Source organism: Oncorhynchus nerka, linkage group LG18 (genome assembly GCF_034236695.1).
Source record: "Oncorhynchus nerka isolate Pitt River linkage group LG18, Oner_Uvic_2.0, whole genome shotgun sequence".
NCBI lineage: Eukaryota > Metazoa > Chordata > Actinopteri > Salmoniformes > Salmonidae > Oncorhynchus > Oncorhynchus nerka.
In genome coordinates this window covers 14,187,463-14,212,529 of record NC_088413.1, presented here as the reverse complement: position 1 = coordinate 14,212,529, position 25,067 = coordinate 14,187,463, and the positions used below count along the sequence as shown (strand labels likewise).

Below are 25,067 nucleotides of genomic sequence, written 5' to 3'. Positions count from 1 at the left end.
AAATCATATTTTTTTCTAGAAGAAGAGGACATTACATAATTCTCCAAACACTTCCTCTCGAAGCCGCCCGGCTTTTTACCACAGAAACAGACACAGTCCAACTGAAACACACAGACATTCAGAAACCTCTCTCCCTCCCTCTCCTTTTCTCCCTCGCTTTCACTCTACCTAACACACAGTACACTAGACACAGTGACACCCCCCCCCCCCCCCCCTCTACCTTACTCTAACACACACTTGACATATCTGAGCAGACAGGCAGCCTCTGCATCACAGTCACCATGACAACGTCGTGAGACAATCCGCAAAAGCAGCCAGTCCCCCGGTCACACACCCCGGAGGGAGAGATGAAGAGGAGAGATGAAGAGAGGAGCGAGCGAGAGAGGACGATATCGAGAGAGGCTGAAAGTGTGAGAGACAGAGAGAGACCGAGCGTGTGAGAGACAGAGAGAGAGACATGGAGAGGAGATTGAGATGAGGATAAAGAGAGGAGGAGAGAGAGGAGGAGAGAAGCGAGGGACCGTGACTTGTACATGCTACACATGACAATAGAAAAGACACGTAACAGCAGCCTGTTCTGAAGCACAGAAGCAACACATAATAGAACAGTGGAATAGAACAGTGGAATAGAACAGGGAATAGAGCAGTGGAATAGAGCAGTGGAATAGAACAGGGAATATAGCAGTGGAATAGAGCAGTGGAATAGAACAGTGGAATAGAACAGGGAATATAGCAGTGGAATAGAGCAGTGGAATAGAACAGGGAATATAGCAGTGGAATAGAGCAGGGAATATAGCAGTGGAATAGAGCAGTGGAATAGAGCAGTGGAATAGAGCAGTGGAATAGAGCAGTGGAACAGAGCAGTGGAACAGAGCAGTGGAATAGAACAGGGAATAGAGCAGGGAATAGAACAGTGGAATAGAACAGTGGAATAGAACAGTGGAATAGAACAGTGGAATAGAGCAGTGGAATAGAACAGGGAATAGAACAGGGAATAGAACAGGGAATAGAGCAGTGGAACAGAACAGTGGAACAGAACAGTGGAATAGAGCAGTGGAACAGAACAGTGGAATAGAGCAGTGGAATAGAGCAGTGGAATAGAGCAGTGGAATAGAGCAGTGGAATAGAGCAGTGGAATAGAGCAGTGGAATAGAGCAGTGGAATAGAACAGGGAATAGAGCAGTGGAACAGAACAGTGGAAAAGAGCAGTGGAATAGAACAGGGAATAGAACAGGGAATAGAGCAGTGGAATAGAGCAGCGGAACAGAACAGCGGAACAGAACAGCGGAACAGAACAGCGGAACAGAACAGCGGAACAGAACAGCGGAACAGAACAGCGGAATAGAACAGTGGAATAGAACAGTATACAAGAGATGTGTAGTGCAGGGTTGTGGGTTGGATTCCCGCTGGGGCCGCCCATTTGAAAATGTATGCCCCCACGACTGTAGGATACGGCTGCACTAGACTAGTCCAAGGCTGCACTAGACTGGACCAGGGAAACGGCTGCACTAGACTGGACCAGGGAAACGGCTGCACTAGACTGGATCAAGGCTGCACTAGACTGGTCCAAGGCTGCACTAGACTGGTCCAGGGGAAAAGGCTGCACTAGACTGGTCCAAGGGAAACAGCTGCACTAGACTGGACCAGGGGAAAAGGCTGCACTAGACTGGTCCAAGGAAACGGCTGCACTAGACTGGTCCAAGGCTGCACTAGACTGGACCAGGGAAACGGCTGCACTAGACTGGTCCAAGGAAACGGCTGCACTAGACTGGTCCAAGGAAACGGCTGCACTAGACTGGACCAGGGGAAAAGGCTGCACTAGACTGGTCCAAGGAAACGGCTGCACTAGACTGGTCCAAGGCTGCACTAGACTGGACCAGGGAAACGGCTGCACTAGACTGGTCCAAGGAAACGGCTGCGCTAGACTGGACCAGGGAAACGGCTGCGCTAGACTGGTCCAAGGAAACGGCTGCGCTAGACTGGTCCAAGGAAACGGCTGCGCTAGACTGGTCCAAGGAAACGGCTGCGCTAGACTGGTCCAAGGAAACGGCTGCACTAGACTGGTCCAAGGAAACAGCTGCGCTAGACTGGTCCAAGGAAACGGCTGCGCTAGACTGGTCCAAGGAAACGGCTGCACTAGACTGGTCCAGGGAAACGGCTGCACTAGACTGGACCAGGGAAACGGCTGCACTAGACTGGACCAGGGAAACGGCTGCACTAGACTGGACCAGGGGAAAGGCTGCACTAGACTGGACCAAGGCTGCATTAGACTGGACCAAGGCTGCACTAGACTGGACCAGGCAAACGGCTGCACTAAACTGGACCAGGGGAAAAGGCTGCACTAGACTGGTCCAAGGGAAACAGCTGCACTAGACTGGACCAGGGGAAATGGCTGCACTAGACTGGACCAGGGAAACGGCTGCACTAGACTGGTCCAAGGAAACGGCTGCACTAGACTGGTCCAAGGAAACGGCTGCACTAGACTGGACCAGGGGAAAGGCTGCACTAGACTGGACCAAGGCTGCACTAGACTGGAACAAGGCTGCACTAGACTGGACCAGGGAAACGGCTGCACTAGACTGGACCAGGGGAAAAGGCTGCACTAGACTGGTCCAAGGGAAACAGCTGCACTAGACTGGACCAGGGGAAAAGGCTGCACTAGACTGGACCAGGGAAACGGCTGCACTAGACTGGACCAGGGAAACGGCTGCACTAGACTGGTCCAAGGAAACAGCTGCACTAGACTGGTCCATGGAAACGGCTGCACTAGACTGGACCAGGGAAACGGCTGCACTAGACTGGACCAGGGAAACGGCTGCACTAGACTGGACCAGGGAAAGGCTGCGTTTCCCTGGTCCAGGGAAAGGCTGCACTAGACTGGTCAGTCAGTGCAGCTGGAAGGGACCAGTCTAGTGCAGACTGGTCCCCTCAGACTGACTGGCCAGGGAAAAGGCTGCACTAGAACAGGGCTGCACTAGACTGGTCCAGAAACGGGTGGAAGTGAAGCCTTCCCTGGCAGTCTGGACCAGAACCTGGGAAAAGGTGCAGCAGTTTCCCTGACCAGGGAAACAGCGTTTCCTGGACCATAGGCAGTTTGGACTGGTCCAGGGAGCTGCACTTGGACTGGTCTAGGAAACAGCTGGACCAGACTGGTCCAGCGTTTCCTAGACCAGTAGGCAACGGCACTAGACTGGACCAGTCTGGTGCAGCCGTTTCCTGGTCAGTCTAGACAGCCTTGGACCAGTCTAGTGCAGAGACTTCCTGGACCAGGGGAAAAGGCTGCACTAGACTGGACCAGGGAAACGGCTGCACTAGACTGGTCCAAGGAAACGGCTGCACTAGACTGGTCCAAGGAAACGGCTGCACTAGACTGGACCAGGGGAAAGGCTGCACTAGACTGGACCAAGGCTGCACTAGACTGGACCAAGGCTGCACTAGACTGGACCAGGGAAACGGCTGCACTAGACTGGACCAGGGGAAAAGGCTGCACTAGACTGGTCCAAGGGAAACAGCTGCACTAGACTGGACCAGGGGAAAAGGCTGCACTAGACTGGACCAGGGAAACGGCTGCACTAGACTGGACCAGGGAAAGGCTGCACTAGACTGGTCCAAGGAAACAGCTGCACTAGACTGGTCCATGGAAACGGCTGCACTAGACTGGACCAGGGAAACGGCTGCACTAGACTGGACCAGGGAAACGGCTGCACTAGACTGGACCAGGGGAAAAGGCTGCACTAGACTGGTCCAAGGAAACGGCTGCACTAGACTGGTCCAAGGAAACGGCTGCACTAGACTGGTCCAAGGAAACGGCTGCACTCAACTGGTCCAAGGAAACGGCTGCACTAGACTGGATCAAGGCTGCACTAGACTGGTCCAAGGCTGCACTAGACTGGTCCAGGGGAAAAGGCTGCACTAGACTGGTCCAAGGGAAACAGCTGCACTAGACTGGACCAGGGGAAAAGGCTGCACTAGACTGGTCCAAGGAAACGGCTGCACTAGACTGGTCCAAGGCTGCACTAGACTGGACCAGGGAAACGGCTGCACTAGACTGGTCCAAGGAAACGGCTGCACTAGACTGGTCCAAGGAAACGGCTGCACTAGACTGGACCAGGGGAAAAGGCTGCACTAGACTGGTCCAAGGAAACGGCTGCACTAGACTGGTCCAAGGCTGCACTAGACTGGACCAGGGAAACGGCTGCACTAGACTGGTCCAAGGAAACGGCTGCGCTAGACTGGACCAGGGAAACGGCTGCGCTAGACTGGTCCAAGGAAACGGCTGCGCTAGACTGGTCCAAGGAAACGGCTGCGCTAGACTGGTCCAAGGAAACGGCTGCGCTAGACTGGTCCAAGGAAACAGCTGCGCTAGACTGGTCCAAGGAAACGGCTGCGCTAGACTGGTCCAAGGAAACGGCTGCACTAGACTGGTCCAGGGAAACGGCTGCACTAGACTGGACCAGGGAAACGGCTGCACTAGACTGGACCAGGGAAACGGCTGCACTAGACTGGACCAGGGGAAAGGCTGCACTAGACTGGACCAAGGCTGCATTAGACTGGACCACTAGACTGGACCAGGAAACGGCTGCACTAGACTGGACCAGGGGAAAAGGCTGCACTAGACTGGTCCAAGGGAAACAGCTGCACTAGACTGGACCAGGGGAAATGGCTGCACTAGACTGGACCAGGGAAACGGCTGCACTAGACTGGTCCAAGGAAACGGCTGCACTAGACTGGTCCAAGGAAACGGCTGCACTAGACTGGACCAGGGGAAAGGCTGCACTAGACTGGACCAAGGCTGCACTAGACTGGACCAAGGAGACTGGACCAGGGAAACGGCTGCACTAGACTGGACCAGGGAAAAGGCTGCACTAGACTGGTCCAAGGAAACAGCTGCACTAGACTGGACCAGGGAAAAGGCTGCACTAGACTGGACCAGGGAAACGGCTGCACTAGACTGGACCAGGGGAAAAGCTGCACTAGACTGGACCAGGGAAACGGCTGCACTAGACTGGACCAGACTGGACCACCAGGAAACGGCTGCACTAGACTGGACCAGGGAAACGGCTGCACTAGACTGGACCAGGAAACGGCTGCACTAGACTGGACCAGGGAAAGGCTGTCCACTAGACTGGACCAGGGACCAAACGGCTTGCACTAGACTGGACCAAGGCTGCACTAGACTGGACCTGGACCAGGGAAACGGCTGCACTAGACTGGACCAGGGAAACGGCTGCACTAGACTGGACCAGGGGAAAAGGCTGCACTAGACTGGACCAGGGAAACAGCTGCACTAGGCTGCACTAGACTGGACCAGGGAAAAGGCTGCACTAGACTGGTCCAGGGAAACGGCTGCACTAGACTGGACCAGGGAAACGGCTGCACTAGACTGGTCCAAGGAAACAGCTGCACTAGACTGGTCCAGGGAAACGGCTGCACTAGACTGGACCAGGGAAACGGCTGCACTAGACTGGACCAGGGAAACGGCTGCACTAGACTGGACCAGGGGAAAAGGCTGCACTAGACTGGACCAGGGAAACGGCTGCACTAGACTGGACCAGGAAAGGCTGCACTAGACTGGTCCAAGGAAACGGCTGCACTAGACTGGACCAGGGAAAGGCTGCACTAGACTGGACCAGGGAAACGGCTGCACTAGACTGGACCAGGGAAACGGCTGCACTAGACTGGTCCAAGGAAACAGCTGCACTAGACTGGTCCAGGAAACGGCTGCACTAGACTGGACCAGGGAAAGGCTGCACTAGACTGGACCAGGGAAAGGCTGCACTAGACTGGACCAGGGGAAAAGGCTGCAGACTGGACCAAGGCTGGCACTAGACTGGTGCCTAGACTGGTCCTTCCTCCTTTCTGCACTAGACTGGTCCATGGAAACGGCTGCACTAGACTCTCCCAGCTGCACTGGACCAGGGACTGGACCAGGGGAAACGGTTTCCCTGCACTAGACTGGACCAGGGAAAGGCTGCACTAGACTGGGACCAGTTTTCCTTGGGGAAAAGCGAGCTTCTTTTCTGGCACCAGCCATCCAAAAGCGCCCTCCGTTCTCCTTGGACCAGGAGTGCAGCTGTCCACTAGACTGGACCAGTCCAGTGCAGCACTAGACTGGACCAGGGAAAAGGCTGCACTAGACTGGACCAGGGAAACGGCTGCACTAGACTGGTCCAAGGAAACGGCTGCACTAGACTGGTCCAAGGAAACGGCTGCACTAGACTGGACCAGGGGAAATGGTCAACACAGACTGGACCAAGGCTGCACTAGACTGACCAAGGCTGCACTAGACTGGACCAGGGAAACGGCTGCACTAGACTGGACCAGGGGAAAAGGCTGCACTAGACTGGTCCAAGGGAAACAGCTGCACTAGACTGGACCAGGGGAAAAGGCTGCACTAGACTGGACCAGGGAAACGGCTGCACTAGACTGGACCAGGGAAACGGCTGCACTAGACTGGTCCAAGGAAACAGCTGCACTAGACTGGTCCATGGAAACGGCTGCACTAGACTGGACCAGGGAAACGGCTGCACTAGACTGGACCAGGGAAACGGCTGCACTAGACTGGACCAGGGGAAAAGGCTGCACTAGACTGGTCCAAGGAAACGGCTGCACTAGACTGGTCCAAGGAAACGGCTGCACTAGACTGGTCCAAGGAAACGGCTGCACTCAACTGGTCCAAGGAAACGGCTGCACTAGACTGGTCCAGGGAAACGGCTGCACTAGACTGGACCAGGGAAACGGCTGCACTAGACTGGACCAGGGAAACGGCTGCACTAGACTGGACCAGGGAAACGGCTGCACTAGACTGGACCAGGGAAACGGCTGCACTAGACTGGACCAGGAAAATGGCTGCACTAGACTGGACCAGGGAAAAGGCTGCACTAGACTGGACCAAGGCTGCACTAGACTGGACCAAGGCTGCACTAGACTGGTCCAGGGAAACGGCTGCACTAGACTGGACCAGGGGAAAAGGCTGCACTAGACTGGACCAGGGAAACGGCTGCACTAGACTGGTCCAAGGAAACGGCTGCACTAGACTGGACCAGGGAAACGGCTGCACTAGACTGGACCAGGGAAACGGCTGCACTAGACTGGACCAGGGAAACGGCTGCACTAGACTGGACCAAGGCTGCACTAGACTGGTCCAAGGCTGCACTAGACTGGACCAGGGGAAAAGGCTGCACTAGACTGGTCCAGGGAAACAGCTGCACTAGACTGGACCAGGGAAACGGCTGCACTAGACTGGACCAGGGAAACGGCTGCACTAGACTGGACCAGGGAAACGGCTGCACTAGACTGGACCAGGGAAAGGCTGCACTAGACTGGACCAGGGAAACAGCTGCACTAGACTGGACCAGGGAAAAGGCTGCACTAGACTGGTCCAAGGGAAACGGCTGCACTAGACTGGTCCAGGAAACGGCTGCACTAGACTGGTCCAGGGAAACGGCTGCACTAGACTGGTCCAGGGAAACGGCTGCACTAGACTGGACCAGGGAAACGGCTGCACTAGACTGGACCAGGGAAACGGCTGCACTAGACTGGACCAGGGAAACGGCTGCACTAGACTGGACCAGGGAAACGGCTGCACTAGACTGGACCAAGGCTGCACTAGACTGGACCAAGGCTGCACTAGACTGGACCAGGGAAACGGCTGCACTAGACTGGACCAGGGAAACGGCTGCACTAGACTGGACCAGGGAAAAGGCTGCACTAGACTGGACCAAGGCTGCACTAGACTGGACCAGGGAATCGGCTGCACTAGACTGGACCAGGGGAAAAGGCTGCACTAGACTGGACCAGGGAAACGGCTGCACTAGACTGGACCAGGGAAATGGCTGCACTAGACTGGTCCAGGGAAACGGCTGCACTAGAGTGGTCCAAGGAAACGGCTGCACTAGAGTGGTCCAAGGAAACGGCTGCACTAGACTGGACCAGGGAAACGGCTGCACTAGACTGGACCAAGGCTGCACTAGAGTGGTCCAAGGAAACGGCTGCACTAGACTGGACCAGGGGAAAAGGCTGCACTAGACTGGTCCAGGGGAAACAGCTGCACTAGACTGGACCAGGGAAACGGCTGCACTAGACTGGTCCAAGGGAAACGGCTGCACTAGACTGGACCAGGGAAACGGCTGCACTAGACTGGACCAGGGAAACAGCTGCACTAGACTGGACCAGGGGAAAAGGCTGCACTAGACTGGTCCAAGGAAACGGCTGCACTAGACTGGTCCAAGGAAACGGCTGCACTAGACTGGTCCAAGGAAACGGCTGCACTAGACTGGTCCAGGGAAACGACTGTACTAGATTGGACCAGGGAAACGGCTGCACTAGACTGGACCAGGGAAACGGCTGCACTAGACTGGACCAGGGAAACGGCTGCACTAGACTGGACCAGGGAAACGGCTGCACTAGACTGGACCAGGGAAAAGGCTGCACTAGACTGGACCAAGGCTGCACTAGACTGGACCAGGGAAACGGCTGCACTAGACTGGACCAGGGGAAAAGGCTGCACTAGACTGGACCAGGGAAACGGCTGCACTAGACTGGTCCAAGGAAACGGCTGCACTAGACTGGACCAGGGAAACGGCTGCACTAGACTGGACCAGGGAAACGGCTGCACTAGACTGGACCAGGGAAACGGCTGCACTAGACTGGACCAGGGAAACGGCTGCACTAGACTGGTCCAGGGAAACGGCTGCACTAGAGTGGTCCAAGGAAACGGCTGCACTAGAGTGGTCCAAGGAAACGGCTGCACTAGACTGGACCAGGGAAACGGCTGCACTAGACTGGACCAAGGCTGCACTAGACTGGTCCAAGGCTGCACTAGACTGGACCAGGGGAAAAGGCTGCACTAGACTGGTCCAGGGGAAACAGCTGCACTAGACTGGACCAGGGAAACGGCTGCACTAGACTGGTCCAAGGGAAACGGCTGCACTAGACTGGACCAGGGAAACGGCTGCACTAGACTGGACCAGGGAAACAGCTGCACTAGACTGGACCAGGGAAACGGCTGCACTAGACTGGACCAGGGAAACAGCTGCACTAGACTGGACCAGGGGAAACGGCTGCACCACCCCTCCCTCCGCCCCTCCCTCCGCCCCTCCTTCTCTCCCTCCTTCCGCCCCTCCTTCTCTCCTCCGCCCCTCCCTCCGCCTCTCCCTCCGCCTCCTCCTCTCCCTCCGCCCCTCCTTCTCTTCCTCCGCCTCTCCTTCTCTTCCTCCGCCTCTCCTTCTGTCCCTCCGCCTCTCCCTCCTTCTCTTCCTCCGCCTCTCCTTCTCTTCCTCCGCACCTCCTTCTCTCCCTCCGCACCTCCTTCTCTCCCTCCGCCTCCTCCTTCTCTCCCTCCGCCCTCCTTCTCTCCCTCCGCCCTCCTTCTCTCCCTCCTGCCCCCTCTCTCCCTCCGCCCCTCCCTCTGTCCCTCCGCTCCCCCACCTCTCCCTCCGGCCCCCTTCTCTCCCTCCTTCCCTCCCTCTGCCCCTCCTCCCTCCTCTCCCTCCCTCCGCCTCCTTCTCTCCCTCCTTCTCTTCCTCCGCCTCTCCTTCTCTCCTCCGCACCTCCTTCTCTCCCTCCGCCTCTCCTCCTTCTCTCCCTCCGCCTCTCCTTCTCTCCCTCCGGCCCCCTTCTCTCCCTCCTCCCCTCCCTCCGCCCCTCCCTCCTCTCCTCCTCCCTCCCTCCGCTCCTCCTCCCTCCCTCCTTCCCTCCCTCCGCCCCTCCCTCCTTCCCTCCCTCCGCCCCTCCTTCTCTCCCTCCGCCCCTCCTTCTCTCCCTCCGCCTCTCCTTCTCTCCCTCCGCCTCTCCTTCTTTCCCTCCGCCTCTCCTTCTTTCCCTCCGCCCCTCCGCCTCTCCCTCCGCCCCTCTGCCTCTCCCTCCGCCCCTCCGCCTCTCCCTCCGCCCAGTTTAGGAAGGGGGCCATGGTTTGGTTTTGGGGGGTTTGGGTTAGGGGATAAAAAGGTGTCATTTTCCCACACTGAATTCTCATAAACGGCCATCCAAAAGAGCAATTGTCCATAACTAGACTCCAAATGATTTCATACATTGACAAAATCATGAGAATGATCACATTGACAAAAATAACATGAGAATGATCACATTGAGTTATCAGCCTGTACCAATATAGAGTTAAATGGTCAACATTAGTCTGTACCAATATAGAGTTAAATGGTCAACATCAGCCTGTACCAATATAGAGTTAAATGGTCAACATCAGCCTGTACCAATATAGAGTTAAATGGTCAACATCAGTCTGTACCAATATAGAGTTAAATGGTCAACATCAGCCTGTACCAATATAGAGTTAAATGGTCAACATCAGCCTATATTATCAGTGAACCAATCGATATACATCAGTCAGGCTCTAGTTAAAAAGTAGTGAAAGAGAGAGAGAGGGCAGAGAGAGGAGAGAGAAAGAGAGGGCAGAGAGAGGAGAGAGAGAGAGGGGGCAGAGAGAGACAAAGAAAGAGAGGGCAGAGAGAGCGGGCAGAGAGAAAGAAAGAGAGGGCAGAGAGAAAGAAAGAGAGGGCAGAGAGAGAGGGCAGAGAGAGGAGATAAAGAGAGGGCAGAGAGAGAGGGCAGAGAGAGGAGAGAAAGAGAGGGCAGAGAGGAGAGAGAGAGAGGGGGCAGAGAGAGACAAAGAAAGAGAGGGCAGAGAGAGGGCAGAAAGAGAGCAGAGAGAAAGAAAGAGGGCAGAGAGAGAGAGGGCAGAGAGAGGGCAGAGAGAGGGCAGAGAGAGAGAGACTGGGAAAGAGAGGAGGAGTAATTTTCTCCTTCCTCTTCTCCCCAAAGCAAACAACCATTTAACTGGATGGACAGAGAGAAAGGGGGGTTGAGACGTCAGCCCTGTTCTCTTCCTTGTTTATGATTGTTATCAGGGCTATTTTAGGAAGCTACCAGGAAGTCATTAACACTGGGCTGCTCACTGAGAGGAGAGAGAGATGAGAATAGGGAGGACGAGAGAGAGAGAGCGAGAGAGAGAGAGAGAGCGAGAGAGAGCGAGAGATGAGAATAAGGAGGATGAGAGAGGATGAGAATAAGGAGGATGAGAGAGGATGAGAATAGGGAGGACGAGAGAGAGAGAGAGAGAGAAAGAGATAGAGAGAGATGAGAGAAAGAGATAGAGAGAGATGAGAATAAGGAGGATGAGAGAGAGAGAGAGAAAGGATGATGGAGATGAGAATAGAGAGACGAGAGAGATATGATGGAGAGATGAGAATAGGGGAGAGAGAGAGAGAGAGAGAGGATGATGGAGAGATGTGAATAGGGAGGACGGGAGAGAGAGAGAGAGGATGATGGAGAGATGAGAATAGGGCAGACGAGAGAGAGAGAGAGAAATGCGAGGGAGTAGAAAGACTAGAGGGAAAGAGGGACAGATAATTATGGAAAAATAGAAATATGAATTGTAATGATGAAGAGCAATCCTCCTTTTTCAACCAATCAACTCCTCCTACTCAGAACCACAACATTTAACTCCTCCTACTCAGAACCACAACATTTAACTCCTCCTACTCAGAACCACAACATTTAACTCCTCCTACTCAGAACCACAACATTTAACTCCTCCTACTCAGAACCACAACATTTAACTCCTCCTACTCAGAACCACAACATTTAACTCCTCCTACTCAGAACCACAACATTTAACTCCTCCTACTCAGAACCACAACATTCAACTCCTCCTACTCAGAACCACAACATTTAACTCCTCCTACTCAGAACCACAACATTCAACTCCTCAGAACCACAACCTACTCAGAACCACAACATTCAACTCCTCCTACTCAGAACCACAACATTCAACTCCTCCTACTCAGAACCACAACATTCAACTCCTCCTACTCAGAACCACAACATTCAACTCCTCCTACTCAGAACCACAACATTTAACTCCTCCTACTCAGAACCACAACATTTAACTCCTCCTACTCAGAACCACAACATTTAACTCCTCCTACTCAGAACCACAACATTTAACTCCTCCTACTCAGAACCACAACATTTAACTCCTCCTACAGGTCCCAGACGTGTCTCCAATGCTCCTGTTCTAAAGACTCTCTCTCCCCCTCAATGTTCTATTCCTCATAATGTCTCTGCAGTGTTATCAGATAATGTGTTGTTTCTGCAGGACCCACTGTAGCACCATTACTCAGCCTGGTGCTCTAATGGCTATTGATGCAGCCTGGGGCAACACACACACACACACACGTGCTCTCACTTAGACACACCCACTTGCACGCAGAGGCGCACACACACACACACACACACACACACACACACACACACACACAAATGTCATGGAGGGGTTCAATTGGAAAGTGTTTCTCCAGCAGGAATAACATCAAACGCCACACATAGAGGACACACACACACAGAGAACATAGGACACACACACAGAACATAGAGGACACACACACAGATAGAGAGAGAACATAGGGGAGGGGGGAGGGAGGGAGGGAGGGAGGGAGGGAGTCATTCAGTGTGTGTGTGTGTGTGCGTGCGTGTGTATATACAGGTAGCTAGGTAAACCTGAGCCTGCAGAGTAATTCCTACTTAGATGAGGATTTGGCCTCTTGGTTGTCGTGGGCGTGAAGAGCAGAGAGAGATTTAGTGGACTAAGTCAGCTAGGATGAACAAGAGATCACCTCTGGGGTGGAGGAGAGGACAGGAGAGGGGGGGGGGGGGGTAAAGGGGATGGGAGAGGGGAGAGGAGAGAGGAGAGGGGTAGAGAGGAGGGAATGGAGGAGAGGAGAGAGGAGAGGTAGAGAGGAGGGGAGAGAGGAGAGAGGAGAGGAGAGAGGTAGAGGGGTAGAGAGGAGAGAGGAGAGGGTATGTGTGTGTAAACCACTCCTCAGTACATGACACATGACAGCCCGCTTGGAGTTTGCCAAAAGGCACCTAAAGGACTCTGACCATGAAAAACAAGATTCTCTGGTCTGATGAAACCAAGATTGAACTCTTTGGCCTGAATGTCGAGCGTCACGTCTGGAGGAAACCTGGCACCATCCCTACGGTGAAGCATGGTGGTGGCAGCATCAGGCTTGTGGGGGTGTTTATCAGAAGCAGGGACTGGGAGACTAGTCAGGATCGAGGGAAAGATGAACGGAGAAATGTTCAGAGAGATCCTTGCTGAAAACCTGCTCCAGAGCGCTCAGATGAGGGTTCACCTTCCAAGAGAACAACGACACTAAGCTTCGGGCCCAGGTCTCATTGTGGGGGTATAGCGATGTCATTATGGGATGTTGTGATGTCATTATGGGGTATAGCGATGTCATTGTGGGGTGTAGCGATGTCATTGTGGGGTGTAGCGATGTCATTATGGGGTATAGCGATGTCATTATGGGGTGTAGCGATGTCATTATGGGATGTTGCGATGTCATTGTGGGGTGTAGCGATGTCATTATGGGATGTAGCGATGTCATTGTGGGGTGTAGCGATGTCATTGTGGGGTGTAGCGATGTCATTGTGGGGTGTAGCGAAGTCATTGTGGGGTGTAGCGAAGTCATTGTGGGGGTGTAGCGAAGTCATTGTGGGGGTGTAGCGATGTCATTGTGGGGGTATAGCGATGTCATTGTGGGGTGTAGCGATGTCATTGTGGGGTGTAGCGATGTCATTGTGGGGTGTAGCGATGTCATTGTGGGGTGTGTGATGTCATTGTGGGGTGTAGCAATGTCATTGTGGGGTGTAGCGATGTCATTGTGGGGTGTAGTGATGTCATTGTGGGGTGTTGTGATGTCATTGTGGGGTGTAGCGATGTCATTGTGGGATGTAGCGATGCCATTGTGGGGTATGTACCATAGTATTACCTAGTGGACTGCGTCATTCATAATTAACGTGCGTGTGTGTGTGTGTGTGTGTGTGTGTGTGAGGAGCGGCTGGCCAGCATCAATAATGTAAAGTGGGGTTACATCTCAGACACAAGACACACAGCTAGCTGATCTAACTGGCTGATCACACTAATACAACAACAAGACACACAGCTAGCTGATCTAACTGGCTGATCACACTAATACAACAACAAGACACACAGCTAGCTGATCTAAATGGCTGATCACACTAGTACAACAACAAGACACACAGCTAGCTGATCTAACTGGCTGATCACACTAATACAACAAGACACACAGCTAGCTGATCTAACTGGCTGATCACACTAATACAACAACAAGACACACAGCTAGCTGATCTAACTGGCTGATCACACTAATACAACAACAAGACACACAGCTAGCTGATCTAACTGGCTGATCACACTAATACAACAACAAGACACACAGCTAGCTGATCTAACTGGCTGATCACACTAGTACAACAACAAGACACACAGCTAGCTGATCTAACTGGCTGATCACACTAATACAACAAGACACACAGCTAGCTGATCTAACTGGCTGATCACACTAGTAAAACAACAAGACACACAGCTAGCTGATCTAACTGGCTGATCACACTAATACAACAAGACACAGCTAGCTGATCTAACTGGCTGATCACACTAATACAACAACAAGACACACAGCTAGCTGATCTAACTGGCTGATCACACTAATACAACAAGACACAGCTAGCTGATCTAACTGGCTGATCACACTAATACAACAAGACACACAGCTAGCTGATCTAACTGGCTGATCACACTAATACAACAACAAGACACACAGCTAGCTGATCTAACTGGCTGATCACACTAATACAACAACAAGACACACAGCTAGCTGATCTAACTGGCTGATCACACTAATACAACAACAAGACACACAGCTAGCTGATCTAACTGGCTGATCACACTAATACAACAACAAGACACACAGCTAGCTGATCTAACTGGCTGATCACACTAGTAAAACAACAACAACGTGGAGTGTTGACATTTGTCCCGTTAGAAAACAAGTCTGGAACAGAAAAGTGTTTCTTCATATCCGACTCCCCCCGAGAGACCAGCAGCCAGTGGGGTCACGGTGAAGAGAGACCAGCAGCCAGTGGGGTCACGGTGAAGAGAGACCAGCAGCCAGTGGGGTCACGGTGAAGAGAGACCAGCAGCCAGTGGGGTCACGGTGAAGAGAGACCAGCAGCCAGTGGGGTCACGGTGAAGAGAGACCAGCAGCCAGTGGGGTCACGGTGAAGAGAGACCAGCAGCCAGTGGGGTCACGGTGAAGAGAGACCAGCAGCCAGTGGGGTCACGGTGAAGAGAGACCAGCAGCCAGTGGGGTCACGGTGAAGAGAGACCAGCAGCCAGTGGGGTCACGGTGAAGAGAGACCAGCAGCCAGTGGGGTCACGGTGAAGAGAGACCAGCAGCCAGTGGGGTCACGGTGAAGTGCCTTGGTCAAGGGCACAGCAGCTGACTTTTTTTATATTTTTTATTACGTTGGCGGCTCTGGGATTTGAACCAGCAACCTTTTGGTTACGGGGCCAATGCTGTAACCCGAGGCCCCCTGCCACCCCTATGTATAGGTCAGGCATGGGAAATGTAGGTCGATGTGTACCTTTATTCTTCTGTGTGTGTGTGTGTGTGTGTGTGTGTGTGTGTGTGTGTGTGTGTGTGTGTGTGTGTGTGTGTGTGTGCGCCTGCGTTGTGTATGTAAACATGGAATGATCCTTGTGTGCCAGTGAGTGACGTCACGTGTGTGCAGCTATTCTCCTGTGACGTTGCTACGGTTCAACAGTCACCACACCACACCACACCACACACAACACAACACAACACGACTGTCTTCAGGTGCATGAAGTACATTCAAACACACACACACAACACACACACACACACACACACACACACACACACACACACAACCAGGGGAACTAATGGGTCATCAAAGCCAAAGTGTAAAACAAGGATCTCCTCCCAGACAGGCCTGTTGTAGTGTAATGGTCCAGTCGATCTCATCCCAGACAGGCCTGTTGTAGTGTAATGGTCCAGGATCTCCTCCCAGACAGGCCTGTTGTGGTGTAATGGTCCAGTCGATCTCATCCCAGACAGGCCTGTTGTGGTGTAATGGTCCAGTCGATCTCATCCCAGACAGGCCTGTTGTAGTGTAATGGTCCAGTCGATCTCCTCCCAGACAGGCCTGTTGTGGTGTAATGGTCCAGTCGATCTCATCCCAGACAGGCCTGTTGTAGTGTAATGGTCCAGTCGATCTCATCCCAGACAGGCCTGTTGTAGTGTAATGGTCCAGTCGATCTCATCCCAGACAGGCCTGTTGTAGTGTAATGGTCCAGGATCTCCTCCCAGACAGGCCTGTTGTGGTGTAATGGTCCAGTCGATCTCATCCCAGACAGGCCTGTTGTAGTGTAATGGTCCAGGATCTCATCCCAGACAGGCCTGTTGTAGTGTAATGGTCCAGGATCTCCTCCCAGACAGGCCTGTTGTGGTGTAATGGTCCAGGATCTCATCCCAGACAGGCCTGTTGTAGTGTAATGGTCCAGGATCTCATCCCAGACAGGCCTGTGTAGTGTAATGGTCCAGGATCTCCTCCCAGACAGGCCTGTGTAGAAATGCCCTGTTGTGGTGTAATGGTCCAGGACCTCCTCCCAGACAGGCCTGTTGTAGTGTAATGGTCCAGGATCTCCTCCCAGACAGGCCTGTTGTAGTGTAATGGTCCAGGACCTCCTCCCAGACAGGCCTGACTTTGGTTAATGGTCCAGGACCTCCCAGACAGGCCTATTGTGGTGTAATGGTCCAGGATCTCATCCCAGACAGGCCACAGTGTAATGGACAGGATCTCATCCCAGACAAGCCTGTTGTGGTGTAATGGTCCAGGATCTCATCCCAGACAGGCCTGTTGTGGTGTAATGGTCCAGGATCTCATCCCAGACAGGCCTGTTGTAGTGTAATGGTCCAGGATCTCCTCCCAGACAGGCCTGTTGTGGTGTAATGGTCCAGGATCTCCTCCCAGACAGGCCTGTGTAGAAATGCCCTGTTGTAGTGTAATGGTCAGGATCTCCTCCCAGAATGCCCTGTTGTAGTGTAATGGTCAGGATCTATCTGGTCTAGTAGACGGGGAAGTCTTCAATACACATTCTACTCTGCTGGGACTTTGGCCATTGTTGGCACTACTATCCACAGAGGTATTTTAGAGAAGAACATAACATTACTCACACACACAGGGACACACACACACACAGGGACACACACACACACAGGGACACACACACACACACAGGGACACACACACACACAGGGACACACACACACACACAGGGACACACACACACACACAGGGACACACACACAGGGACACACACAGGGACACACACAGGGACACACACACAGGGACACACACACAGGGACACACACACAGGGACACACACACAGGGACACACACTTCTCTGCGTACACAGTGTGAGGCTGTGGAGAGAGGCCTGGTACAGGGTGCAGGCCCGCCTGATGAACATGTGGACGTGCCTGGAAGGAGGGGAATGTGGTCACATAGCCTGGCCAAATTAAAAACATCCACACAGAGAGAAGGAGAGGGGGGGGTACGAGACAGAGAGAGGTAGAGGAGGAGGAGAGAGACACTGAAAGGAGGAGGGGGAGAGCCAGAGAGAGAGAGAGAGAGAGAGAGAGAGAGAGAGAGAAAGAAATCCCAGAGAGAGAGAGAGCCAGAGAGAGGTAGAGGAGGAGGAGAGAGCCAGAGAGAGGAATCCCAGAGACAGAGAGAGGTAGAGGAGGGGAGAGACACTGAAAGGAGGGGAGAGAGAGAGAGAGGTAGAGGAGGAGGAGAGAGACACAGAAAGGAGGAGGGGAGAGCCAGAGACAGAGATCCCAGAGACAAAACAGCAGAATATGAAGAGAGAGAGAACAGATCTGAGCCCTGTTGTGACTGAGGGGTAGTTTGGCGGGTTGTACACTGCGTGTGATGTTGGCGTCCACGGGCCTCCTCGGTGTGTGTGTGTGTGTGTGTGTGTGTCAGCTCCATGCCAGCTCACTGGGTTAAATATAGCTACTGGGCAGTGATCCCAGACTGTATTAACAATATATACCACCATCACTTTAGATAATACTGACAGCGGATAGCAGGGAGGGGGAGGATAGGAGGGGAGGGACACTGGAGGGGAGGATAGGAGGGGAGGGACACTGGAGAGGGAGGATAGGAGGGGAGGGAGGGAGGGAGGGGAGGATAGGAGGGGGGTAGGAGGAGAGGGGGATAGGAGGGGGAGGGACACTGGAGAGGAGGGAGGGAGGGGAGGATAGGAGGAGAGGGGGGATAGGAGGAGAGGGGGAGAGAGAGGTAGAGGAGGGGAGAGGAGAATGGTAGAGAGGTAGAGTCAGAGGGAGAGGAGAATGGTAGAGAGGTAGAGTCAGAGGGGAGAGGAGAATGGTAGAAAGGTAGAGTCAGAGAGAGGAGAATGGTAGAGAGGTAGAGTCAGAGGGGAGAGGAGAATGGTAGAGAGGTAGAGTCAGAGGGGAGAGGAGAATGGTAGAGAGGTAGAGTCAGAGGGGAGAGGAGAATGGTAGAGAGGTAGAGTCAGAGGGGAGAGGAGAATGGTAGAGAGGTAGAGTCAGAGGGGAGAGGAGAATGGTAGAGAGGTAGAGTCAGAGGGGAGAGGAGAAAATACCATGAGGGGAAGAGGAAGGGAGGAGAGCAGAGGAACAGAGGGAGGGGAACAGAGAAGGAGAAGAGAAACACCTCAGTGGGACAGAAAATAAATGAAACTCAGCCACCCACACTCCATCCATTCTGCCAGGAGAGTGTGTGTGTCATTCCATACTAGAGTGCATGCCAAGGAGAGGAGTTGGGGGACAGATACCAACTCTGGCCTGAGCTTGCATGTCTGTGTCCAGCGAAACACTACACACAGTTATGTAAACCTGAATGTTTATATACTGTGTAGACTGGTAATAAAGGGTTTATAACCCCTTGAGTATTAACAGACTAGTTATAACCTGAGGGTTACACTTCTGTCCTATAACACACAGCTCTCCAGTCAGCTTCAACACAACACTGTGGAACGAGTGACAGAACCTCCCAGAGAGAAACAAAGAAACACTAAGAGAACACAAGGGTAGAGTGAAGTTCCTTCACCTCTGGAGGAGGAACGAGACCCCTTCACCTCTGGAGGAGGAACGAGACCCCTTCACCTCTGGAGGAGGAACGAGACCCCTTCACCTCTGGAGGAGGAACGAGACCCCTTCACCTCTGGAGGAGGAACGAGACCCCTTCACCTCTGGAGGAGGAACGAGACCCCTTCACCTCTGGAGGAGGAACGAGACCCCTTCACCTCTGGAGGAGGAACGAGACCCCTTCACCTCTGGAGGAGGAACGAGACACAGACAGAGAAGGAGGGACAGACATCCCGACACAGACAGAGAGGAGGGACAGAGGACACAGACAGAGAGGAGGAGGGACCCCGACACAGACAGAGAGGAGGAGGGACAGAGACCCACAGACAGACAGACAAGACAGGTGAGTAGAGGGACAGACAGAGAGGAGGAGGGACAGAGACCCAAACACAGACAGAGACAGACAAGACAGGTCAGTAGACTGGAGGGACAGAGACCCAAACACAGACAGAGACAGACAAGGACAGGTCAGTAGACTGGAGAGGAGAGACAAGGACCCAAACACAGACAGAGACAGACAAGGACAGGTCAGTAGACTGGAGAGGAGAGAAACACCCAGAAACACAGACAGAGACAGACAAGACAAGGACAGGTCAGTAGACTGGAGAGGAGAGAGACCCAAACACAGACAGAGACAGACAAGGACAGGTCAGTAGACTGGAGAGGAGAGACCCAAACACAGACAGAGACAGACAAACACAGACAGAGACAGACAAGGACAGGTCAGTAGACTGGAGAGGAGAGAGACCCAAACACAGACAGAGACAGACAAGGACAGGTCAGTAGACTGGAGAGGAGAGAGAGTCCGCGCTCCGATATGAGCTGATGTAATGTACATGTTGGTAATAATTGGTGTCACTCACTGTATAAAATGTCCTATCCGACACTACTGCTCATAACATACACTGCCTAGATATCACTAGTTATTAGACCACTTGACAAGGCAAATAGCCTCCTGAGGACATGATCCCAGACATGGCAGTAGACTTCTTGCACCGAGGCAGTCAGCTCTCATCTCCAAAGAGATGGTCTCTCTCGCCAGACTCGGGGCTCGACGGCTGTGAGAAGAGACGACCACAGAGGAGACCTTCCTAAGCCTGTAATAGTGGTGGCTGATGGGTAAAGGCAGCATGAAATCCAAAGGGCTCCCTCTCACTCTAATAGCTGCCTAATGTTTACCATAATTACAGGGGCTGTCGTGCCTCCCCACGGGTGTGTCTGGGACCTTACGGGGCGAGAGAGAGAGAACCTAGGCTCCATTTCAAATGGCACCCTATTCCCTATTTAGTGCACTACATTTGACCAGAGCCAATAGGGAATAGGCTGCCATTTGGGACACAGACCGTTTTGCAGGGCTCTAGAGCGACCATTTCACACGCACTTCTATACTATTCTACTGCACCTTAGTCCGTTCCGCTCTGACATCGCTCATCCATATGTATACAGGCTTAATTAATGCCTACTTAGATGTGTGTATTGGGTATACGTTGTGTCATTTGTTAGATATTACTGCACCGTCGTAGCTAGAAACACAAGCATTTCGCGACACCCGCAATAACATCTGCTAATCACGTGTATGTGACCAATAAAATGTGAATGTATCGTTTTGTAAGCTACTGCCTGAGCCTTGGTTTGCAACATATAGTGAATACATACAGCCATCTAGCTGCCGCCTAGTAGTGGGTCTCTTTCTGGGCTCAGGCAGGGAAAGGGAGATAGAAGAGAGTGAAAATAAATACATTAAATGGTGCTACTGTTTCCTTAAGAGCAGCTAATGGGCGGTTCGGTTAAATGTCCACACGAAGCGGTAGGTCGTTTTTCTATTGCAATCACCGCTGCCTCTCCGCGACATACGACTCTTAAAAACTGCGCGACGAGGGGGGAGTAGTAGCGTTATCTCCTTCTTGTTTGCTACCTAGTATGTTGCCTCCAGAAAGGAGAGCGCCAACGAGACACCACTTAGCATTTGAAAGGCATATTGGCCCCGGCTACAACAAAAGGGGCTATGTCGTCGCATTCCGACTCGCTGTTGTAGAGGTGTGAATGAACAAGGAGAGAGATAATTGTCTCTTGGTTTCTCCTTTTCACAGAAGCTTAAGGTTTTAAAGTCGTGATCCCAAAGACGGTTCACAACGCACAAATCAACACTCGTGCTACAGAGGGCACCTCCCTCGGCTGGTGCTGACACATGCGCAGATCAACTGCTGGAGCGTCAATTATTATATTAAGACGTTTACATGTCCTAATAATCGGAAACATTAAAAACATATATATTTTTTTAAAAATGGGTGTTTAATCGTTGTGTGGTTACTTCGATATTGACTTTACACCGATTTCTGATAAAACGACTATTGCATAATCTGCCTACTGCCATAATCAGTTTAATAGCGAATTAATAGTGTGCATGTAAACATACGATGTTTCATGATATACAGTCGGCATACATTGTAATGCATTGGCCATTGTCTGTTAATCTAGCTCTATCAAAAGCAAAAGTTATCTATCCACATAACAGTGTAGTATTAGACTATTCTATCATTACCTCGCTAAACTAAAGTTCAGACAGTAGCCTATAGGTTTATTACGTCCCTGTCGGGTGGCTTCTTGTTTTATCAAGATGTCTTGTAGTCTAGTATGTTGTTATTCTGTGTCTGTTTCCCTCTCACACACCTAGACGAGACTGTCAAGTAGAAATCACGACGAGGAGAAATATTTAGGCTACTATAGTACTCCCAACCGTTTATGAGATTCATATTTGAAGTATAGCTGGAAATGTGCTTTACTGTTATTAACAACTGGAAAATGCTGGCATCAATGTGATCAACTGTGGGCGAGAATGGCTGCTGAGCAGGAAAACAATGTTGCAACAAGTTTCCGCAGAGAAAAATGTAACAGTTAAACTACCAAAGACAAAACAACTCATGTGGAACTTCGTCGACAGTTCAAAAGTAATCCGCATATCAAGTAGTCCCCCCGAACATGTGTTCAACCAACTAACTATGGACACTCTCCCCAGTTAGCTTCCTATGCTAACGTTAACTATGGACACTCTCCCCAGTTAGCTTCCTGTGCTAACGTTAACTATGGACACTCTCCCCAGTTAGCTTCCTATGCTAACGCTAACTATGGACACTCTCCCCAGTTAGCTTCCTATGCTAACGCTAACTATGGACACTCTCCCCAGTTAGCTTCCTATGCTAACGTTAACTATGGACACTCTCCCCAGTTAGCTTCCTATGCTAACGTTAACTATGGACACTCTCCCCAGTTAGCTTCCTATGCTAACGTTAACTATGGACACTCTCCCCAGTTAGCTTCCTATGCTAACGTTAACTATGGACCCTCTCCCCAGTTAGCTTCCTATGCTAACGTTAACTATGGACACTCTCCCCAGTTAGCTTCCTATGCTAACGCTAACTATGGACACTCTCCCCAGTTAGCTTCCTATGCTAACGTTAACTATGGACACTCTCCCCAGTTAGCTTCCCTGTGCTAACGTTAACTATGGACGTTAACTCTGGACACTCCCCAGTTAGCTTCCTATGCTAACGCTAACTATGGACACTCTCCCCAGTTAGCTTCCTATGCTAACGCTAACTATGGACACTCTCCCCAGTTAGCTTCCTCCCAGTTGCTAACGTTAACTATGGACACTCTCCCCAGTTAGCTTCCTATGCTAACGCTAACTATGGACACTCTCCCCAGTTAGCTTCCTATGCTAACGTTAACTATGGACACTCTCCCCAGTTAGCTTCCTATGCTAACGTTAACTATGGACACTCTCCCCAGTTAGCTTCCTATGCTAACGTTAACTATGGACACTCTCCCCAGTTAGCTTCCTATGCTAACGTTAACTATGGACACTCTCCCCAGTTAGCTTCCTATGCTAACGCTAACTATGGACACTCTCCCCAGTTAGCTTCCTATGCTAACGTTAACTATGGACCCTCTCCCCAGTTAGCTTCCTATGCTAACGTTAACTATGGACCCTCTCCCCAGTTAGCTTCCTATGCTAACGTTAACTATGGACACTCTCCCCAGTTAGCTTCCTATGCTAACACTAACTATGGACACTCTCCCCAGTTAGCCTCCTATGCTAACGCTAACTATGGACACTCTCCCCAGTTAGCCTCCTATGCTAACGCTAACTATGGACACTCTGCCCAGTTAGCCTCCAGTTAGCCAGCATTGCTCTCAAAAGGGCTCCCACAGTCGGAAAGAGATTTTATGAAATTACAACAAGGGCCAAAGTTAGTTGTTGGCTACAAAGGGGGAAGTGAGTGGATTGTGTACTTTGTAAACACAAGCGCTTGTTGGCACACTGTTTTGAAACAACCGTAGAGTGAGTTCAAAGCAGTTCACTGAAGCGCAGTTACAAGAATGATCTCAACTTTTCCGGCGGGGGCGAAGGAGATGTAAGCCCAACTTAACGGATGGGGGGGGGTAGTGTGTGTACTACGTAGAGTAGACTAAACCACGGGCATCTTGGCCCGGTGACCGTCTCTTTAACTTACCGCTATAAGTGTGTTGTTCCTCTGCTCCGTCGAAGACGCCGACTCGGGGTCTTGCTGTTTACTCTGATGCTTGCTGTTGGCAGATTTCTTCGCCCTCTGCTCCAGGCTCCGCTGGTAGAGACTCACCGTCTCCCTCCGCTCGATCTCCAGCTGCTCGGCGTGGGCTTGCTGGTAACGGTTCTCACAGTTGACATGGTGCCGCCTGCACCCTTCTATCCTCTGCCGTAGTCTCTCCACGACCGTGCTGTGTTTGGGAATGCCCACGTTGTTGGGGTTTACACCCGGATTCATGCCACTCGCCATGGCATTGTTGTTGATGCAAATGTTACTGCCGTTCGCGGCAGCGGGGGTTGCAAAGTCCCCCATCATTCACCCGAAATGATAGTATTTTGGACTAAGTTTTTCTTCCCCTCAAGCCTCAAAGTAGTCACTTCGTCTTCTAGGCTAAATGTTACTGGGAAATGGGAAATGGTAGTTAGATTAAATGACGAACAAGACGGACCGGGTGATTCAAATGACCGTAAGGACAGTAAACAAACGGTGATCGGTGTTGATTCTGGTTCCCTCCTTCGGGACAGGACGCGGAGGCTCCACCATTCAACACGGTTTTCAAATATCACCTTGTCCCGTCCATGAAAAACACCGATAACAATATCCCATAGCCCAGCACGAAGGCTTCAAGAACGAGCAAGCTGGTCCGTAAATCAACACATCAACCGCGGCCAGACTATTAGTAAAGGTAATAACTCCATAGGAAACAACCGGATATTAAGCTACAGGCGATAATCACTGCCTCCGATTCCCACTCACACACATAACAGACCGACGCTGCCTCGAGCTCGCCGTTGTTTTATTATGTTGTCCTTTGTGAAAAAGTTTTGCTGTTTGAACCGAAGGGGCTCCGGAGTTGCTCCGTGAACTTGCTGCATTTCATTGGTTTGGTCGGTAAAAATCCTTAAGCTGAACGTGAAGAAGAGTTGTCGTGTTGGGGAACCGGGTCCCGTGAACTGGTGCACAGCGAAATCCTGAAGACACCGCGGTGGCCGTGATCTCTCCGCTGGTCGCTAGTAGCTGTTCGCTGCCACCATCACAATCATCAAGACCTATCCTCCTCCATGCCAGCGGAGCGATATCAGGACGAGAGTTTAGTCAAAACCAGCTAGAGGCTGTGAGTAGCCCAACGGCACAGAGGAAAACCCGGAGTGGAGTGTACATGTTCCAGCCACGCCGGATCAGTGACGAATAAACAGTAGCATGAAAGCAGAATACATTTAGGCCTAGTGGCCGGTCACTGTATCTACCATCAGGCATCGCAACGTCAAAGCAATGTTGTCGCTCACATACATATATATAGAGGCAATTCAAATAAAAAGTCCAGTCGAAGTGTATTGGTGGCGTACACATGTTTAGCAGATGTTGTAGTGTAGTAGTGAAATGCTTATGTTTCTAGCTCCCAACAGTGCAGTAATATCTAACAATATAAAACAATACACTCAAAACTAAA

The 25,067-nt window shown here is 51.9% G+C and overlaps 1 protein-coding gene across 1 annotated transcript in view; it reads right to left on the bottom strand.

The window, feature by feature from the left end:
• The window catches only part of maml3 (mastermind-like transcriptional coactivator 3), a 132,592-nt gene extending 107,813 nt beyond the window's left edge, over nt 1–24,779 (bottom strand). The window contains exon 1 of the mRNA XM_065003546.1: nt 23,564–24,779. Within this exon, the coding sequence (XP_064859618.1) occupies nt 23,564–23,932 (369 nt within the window). The 5' untranslated portion in view covers nt 23,933–24,779. The remainder of the gene's footprint in view (nt 1–23,563) is intronic.
• Between the last annotated feature and the right edge of the window lie 288 nt (nt 24,780–25,067).